This window comes from Lactuca serriola, chromosome 1 (genome assembly GCF_051521515.1).
Source record: "Lactuca serriola cultivar US96UC23 chromosome 1, Lser_US96UC23_V15, whole genome shotgun sequence".
NCBI classification, from domain to species: domain Eukaryota; kingdom Viridiplantae; phylum Streptophyta; class Magnoliopsida; order Asterales; family Asteraceae; genus Lactuca; species Lactuca serriola.
Genome location: NC_136408.1, coordinates 74,290,091 through 74,295,928, shown reverse-complemented (window position 1 = coordinate 74,295,928; position 5,838 = coordinate 74,290,091). Strand labels below are relative to the sequence as shown.

Genomic DNA, 5,838 nt, shown 5'->3' with positions numbered 1-5,838 from the left:
ATAAAATATAAGTGTGCTTTTTATACTTTGTTGGGCTAGTTTAGGCTAATTATGGTTCATAATATTTAATTTATTTCATTCTAGGCCCAATATGGCCCAAAATGTTGAAATAAATGAATGTGGGTCCAATTAGAGCCCATTTAAAGGTTCTAAGCCCATGATAGTCAAATTGGAAGCTTATTGGTCCATTGAGTCCCATAAGGAAGTCCTAGTCCAAAATGGACCTAAACAAGAACCTCTAGGGTTCCCAATTGCTTGTTGACTGTTTGCAGTACTTGTATGGTGTATTGGATTGAAATTTTTTTGTTGTCATAGAGTAAGCATCATACATGCTCTTAAGTTTTTGATTCTACATTTTACTTGAGTGTAGTGATTACAAGACACAAAATTTCTAGTTGTGACAGTATGAGATTATACATTTTGCTTATCATTTAGTAGGAGGATGCCCTAGGGGATGTATGTAGTCATGTAGGATATATTGAGGAGTACTCTTGATCTAGGCTTTCTTTCATGTTCCTTGTTTGGATGTGGCTGTAGAGTAGGATCATCAGTCCGGGTGTATATCCCACCTCTAGATACATAGAACTATGCATTCCTTGGAGATCTGGTTATTTTTCATTGTATATATAGGATGTTGTGTTGTATTGAGTTGTTAGATTTATACATCCTTGTGTGTTAGGATGCAGTAGTAGTGGTATGCTAGTTAGAGTACTAGTAATATCATCTAGTAGAATGCCCTAGAGGATGTACGTAGCCACGTAGTATTGGTTGAGAACTCTTGATCTAGGCTTTCTTGCATGTTCCTTGTTTAATTGTGGCTCTAGAGTAGGATCATTTGTTCGGGTGGCTATCTCACCTCTGGTTCCTTGTGGTTATGCATTCCATGGAGAGTTGCCGGTAGCAGAGCAGTTTGATGTGAAGGGTAGAGTAGGCAGTAGTGAGTTGTATGATTTATAGTTCCATGTATTGATGTGCCTACTTGATCTCTTGTTTGTTTATATGTCGACATATTGTGGCGGTTGAGGTCGAGGCGGTCCTGTATGTGTTGTAGACTAAGAGACCATGTGCAGACTGACTGTAAGATGTAGGCACAGAGGCTCAGGAAGAGAGTTTGGGTTGAGACAGGAGGAAACATACCCGGGGTAATCCAGTTTGATGATTGTGGACCCGGTATGCATGCTTGTATATGTTCTATTATGTGCGATATTTTGGGGAAACTCACTAAGCTTTGTACTTACCCAATTGTTTATGTTTTCAGGCTCTATCGGTGATCGTGGGAAGGCAATGGCCCGACTGTACACACTCATTAGCAGCATTGAGGATTCTGTGTGTATTATATTACACTGATTTTCGACAAATGTAATTTATAATAAATGGTTTTCTTAAAGTGGATTTATAATTGTGAAGTTCTACATTAGTAAAAATGAAATTTTTAGTTGTGAAAATGGGACATTACATTAAATGCACGAAATAACACTTTACATTCATTTATTTGAAAATACAATGCTCTAATAAAAAACAAATTGCATGAAAGTATCATTATATTTCTATTTGTCAAATTGATGGATGGTATATATGTTGTCAACTTTTTCACAATTTTTTTTCTATATATCACACACTTTTACATCTTATTCCCTCCTTATAGGGATGACAAAGTTAAGTACACTGATTTACATTTGATGGATTTCGTGAAAAATGGTCCTCTTTTGTTGTAGCCTTTATTCTCAGGTGATATTTTGCATCAAAAATCGATATTTTGTTAACTTCGAAATGTTTGTCAGTATTTAACATATGTGGTCTAAAATATTTTTGATAACTTGTTTGACATATAACGTTGGTGTATGAACTAGATTGTTTTTCTATCTATGTATTTTATTTTGTATTATAAGAAATTAATGGTCATTTAGGTTGAAAACTAGTAAATATATAAAAATATATAATTTTTAAAATACTAAAAATTAAGACATGCAAATTGTGTGTTGTAAATGCACGTTGAAAATATGTGTCATAAACTTATGACAAAAAATGCATGCCTTCTTCATTTATGACTCAGACTTTAATGACACACATTTGCTTGGCATCTATACCTTTTATGACACGCAATGCATGTCATTAAACACCTATTTTCTAGTAGTGATTTGAGGAGCTATCACACAATCAATGGTTAATATACTTCTAGGAGCTCAAAAATGAAAGGATCCGTGCTTAGAAAAATTGGTTATTTGCACTAGCTAATCATTTGACATCCAACGGTAAGATCTAGCTACTGATCATAGCAAATGTTGATGAACATTTAGACAAATTGGAGTTTCTTAGCGGCTGTTACTCTGTACCAGAAATGTATCCGTCTGACCATAGGGGAGACGATGCATTTATTTCACTTTATGTTTTGAGGAGGTTTCTCATCTACTTTTCTTGTGCATCAGCAAACTTATACGTTGATTCCTGGTCAGGGCTTCAAATCTCACTCTACTACTTTATTTGTTAAGAACATTAGAACACCATTAATTTGATGTTTTGTTTTATGAAGATTATTCGATTGGTTAACTATGCTTATTATATTCTTGATTCCATTAGTTGCTCCAAAAAAGATTAGATTGGTGGCTAACCACCCTTGAGATGATTAGTTGATTGGTTTGTTAAGATTAAGCTTGTGATCTTTTGACGTAACGATGCTTATCTTTGTATGCGTTTGTTCAACATGAAAAATACGCAATATGTCATGGAAAGACATGGTGTCAAAATCATTTCGATTTTGAAGCTAAAATGATCTATTTAATAGGTATTTTCATCGTTACAAACAATTATTTTAGAACAAGACTTGTACTTTTTACAAGATGGAAAATGCATGCATTTCCAACTCTCCTTTTTCCAGGTTGTTGAGTTCCCATGGAAAATCTAATGGGGGGAAAAATCGCCGATTATCCACTGGGATCCTGTTTCCCACTGGATACGGGGATGGGGATGCATTTTATATTCCCAGGCAGGGATTGGATTGAGGATTCGGGTCAGCTCCATTGCCATCTCTACTTGGCGTACTCATCGATTGAGATACTACTTGCCATTTGTTTTGATTATATCACTTATCAGGTACTCAGGATTAGCAAGATACTGGCATTAATGAGAAAAATGATTCTGCATTCAAAATTAAACCTTGTTATCACCAACTAAGTCCATTCAGATCGAATTGCTTGTGACTTGAAGCTGCATCGTTCTCATCATGGGCATTAAGGTCAAGTTTCTGTTCAAAATAAGGCAACTGAAACTTTTGAGACATCTCCATGTTCTCTAGCCTCACTGAATCTGTCTTTGTTTTTGTGATTTGATCCATGAAAATGGCTTCCTCGTCCCCATCCATGAATTTTTCGTCGGTGTATCTTCTACTAGTGTTCCATTCATTGTTGTTGAATCCTCCAACACTCATCGACAGATCAAACTTTTTGTTTCTTTTCGTTTCTTCACACCATGCATTTTCTGGCTCATTGTCAACCTTTTTTGACTTTGAAGGGGTCAACCCCATCATCTCTTGTTCATTTTGTTGTCCTTCATAGTAAGTCAAGGAACTGTCGATTGAATAATCTGTTGGATGATGTCTCTGCATTGACAAATCTTTAATTCCCGAAAATGCAGAATTTAGGCACTGAGTGGATACTTTGGAGACCAATTCAGATAGCTGAACTTTTGTAGCCTCTAGTCCTGCTGTACCTAACTTTTGCCTTCCAAGAGTCTCTTGTGCTTTTTCAAGAACTGCTTGTAAGTATTTCCCTTGTGCTTCTATTCGTAGCTGTAGATGTCTCTGTACCTATTTTGTATTAAAAGAATATGTTCATACTTTGAAATGAATAAAAAACAAACTAACCATAAATGCTTGCACATTTTAGAGTCTGGTTTTGTACCTCAAGTTGCTCATGTAGCCTTTTTTGAACTTCAATTTGCATCTGTATTGCTTCACTTATCTGCAAGTTTCTGAACGGATATTTATATCATTAGAATAAGTATTTGAGGGGTAAACCGTTGTTCGGAAAAAGAATGTTTTTGGGAAGTGATTTGTACACAACACTTTCTATTTATACACAACAATTTATGTTTTACGAGGTTTCTAGAGTATGCATAAAAAGCATAGCATTGTTGTTTATGGATAAACAGTGTTGTGTCCAAATCACTTCCCTTTCCATGTACATCTGAATAGATGTCTCTTACTTGTATGTTTGAGGGCAAACACTTGAACTGCTCATGTGGGGTCCATTTGTTTCACCAATGGCATCTCCTACTGGTGTGACAATATCTACAACCAAAATTTTCATTTATGATTAAATGTGCGTTTATTAACAAATTGTCACAAAACATCATAAAATGCATTCTTGGATTTCTTACCAACTTTATTTGTGCCACCACTATTATTAGTTTGCCGATATTGATTTTTACTGAGCCTGTACTTCTGCCAATCAAAAAAGCTAATTACTTTAAATTATTGCAAAGCATGTTATATATGATTGTAATAAAAGGAAGTGTTCTTGATATGTGTTGTACCTGGAGATGACTCTTTAAGTGGTATAAAGTAAGCCCTTGAATTCCCATTAGCTTCAAAACTGATTTTGGAGTAGCCTCTAACAAAATATAGGAAAAGACTCAATAAGCTTCTTTTTTCATTTCATTTTGTATTTTTTTTAACCAAAAATTTAAGGAATATTGTGCTTACTATCTGCTCCTCCAAGCTGGTTGACAGCTTCTATGAAGCGTTCATGGAGGTCTGGTGTCCATTTGAGTCTAGGTTTAGCATCTGTTGATAAAACAAGCCCCGAATCGCCCTCACCTTGCAGAAACAAATGTCTATCTGGTGTAATTGACATTCTTGATGTAGAATGGATGTTCTTTCTTTGATGATGATGATGATGATTATACATCTTTATACCCAAAAAAGAAATATTATTGTAATCAGTTTCATAGTAGCAACATATAAAATGCCCAATATCATACAACTAACATACTCAATTTTTGATACCTGGATACTATATATGTTTCTTTAGTTTTGATCTTGATCTTGACCTTCTCACCCTTCCAGTTATGAAACTTGATTCTCCTGTATTCTCAAATATGCGTCTTTGATTCTATATCTTAATATGATATTATCCTATCTGAGGTCTGCCCTCATCCCCGCCTTATAAGCAAATGGAGAATGGGTGGGGGTGGGATGGGTGCTTTCCAAGCGAAGCATAGAATCTTGGATAGATTTAATGAGAGAACAACACTAAACTCTCATCCAATCTCCATGGCAACATGTAAATTCACTCGCTTAATAGCTTTCATCCTGTATTCTTCATTGAGTACTTTGTTTTGCAACCCCACTTTTTATTATTATGCTAAGACGAAATATTTAATTCCTTTGCACTATAGAACTATAAACACCTTACATTGGGCACCGGAATAGATCCATAAGTGTGGTAAAGTAAAAAAGAACCTTATTCCATGATTTTTCTGACCACTATCTTTGTTGTCTTGGGACCTAATTGAAAGACATTTATATAATCGTTCATTTCTCATTGCATTGATATTAATCACGATTATATTTCATGTTTCTGTATATAGGATATAGATAACGATTTAAAATAAATCCGAAGTTAAATTTAGAAGAAATGGAAGAAGATTATGTTGACTAAAGCATCTGCAACTTGGAATAGGTAGAAAAACGCAAAAAAGTAGGAAAAAGTGAGAGATGCTTCTGCATGGAGGGCAGGAATGGAATAAGAACATATTCCTTTTTGTCTCTTTTAAGTTTGGTACTTGTTCAGCCTACACAATATTTCAGATAGACGTAAGTGGGCCCTTCAACCAAAATCT

The 5,838-nt window shown here is 35.1% G+C and overlaps 1 protein-coding gene across 1 annotated transcript; it reads right to left on the bottom strand.

Annotated features, from left to right (window-relative positions):
* Positions 1-2,723: 2,723 nt before the first annotated feature.
* LOC145092383 (myb-related protein 1-like) lies at positions 2,724-5,541 on the bottom strand. The gene is made up of 7 exons (XM_079030321.1): positions 5,003-5,541; positions 4,700-4,904; positions 4,531-4,607; positions 4,375-4,438; positions 4,201-4,285; positions 3,897-3,966; positions 2,724-3,802 (listed from the first exon to the last, which is right to left on the bottom strand). Exons 2-7 carry the CDS (start codon positions 4,902-4,904, stop codon positions 3,161-3,163), a joined length of 1,143 nt encoding a protein of 380 aa, XP_078886447.1. The 5' UTR covers positions 5,003-5,541; the 3' UTR covers positions 2,724-3,160.
* Positions 5,542-5,838: the final 297 nt, after the last annotated feature.

What these genes read in the sequence shown, in the direction of transcription:
- LOC145092383 (XM_079030321.1), bottom strand. Translation starts at nt 4,904, where the DNA reads ATGTATAATCATCATCATCATCATCAAAGAAAGAACATCCATTCTACA. An exon ending in ACTTAAAGAGTCATCTCCAG is followed by an intron (nt 4,439 to 4,530) that starts GTACAACACATA and finishes TTTGATTGGCAG; the next exon opens with AAGTACAGGCTCAGTAAAAA. An exon ending in GGCTACATGAGCAACTTGAG is followed by an intron (nt 3,803 to 3,896) that starts GTACAAAACCAG and finishes AATACAAAATAG; the next exon opens with GTACAGAGACATCTACAGCT.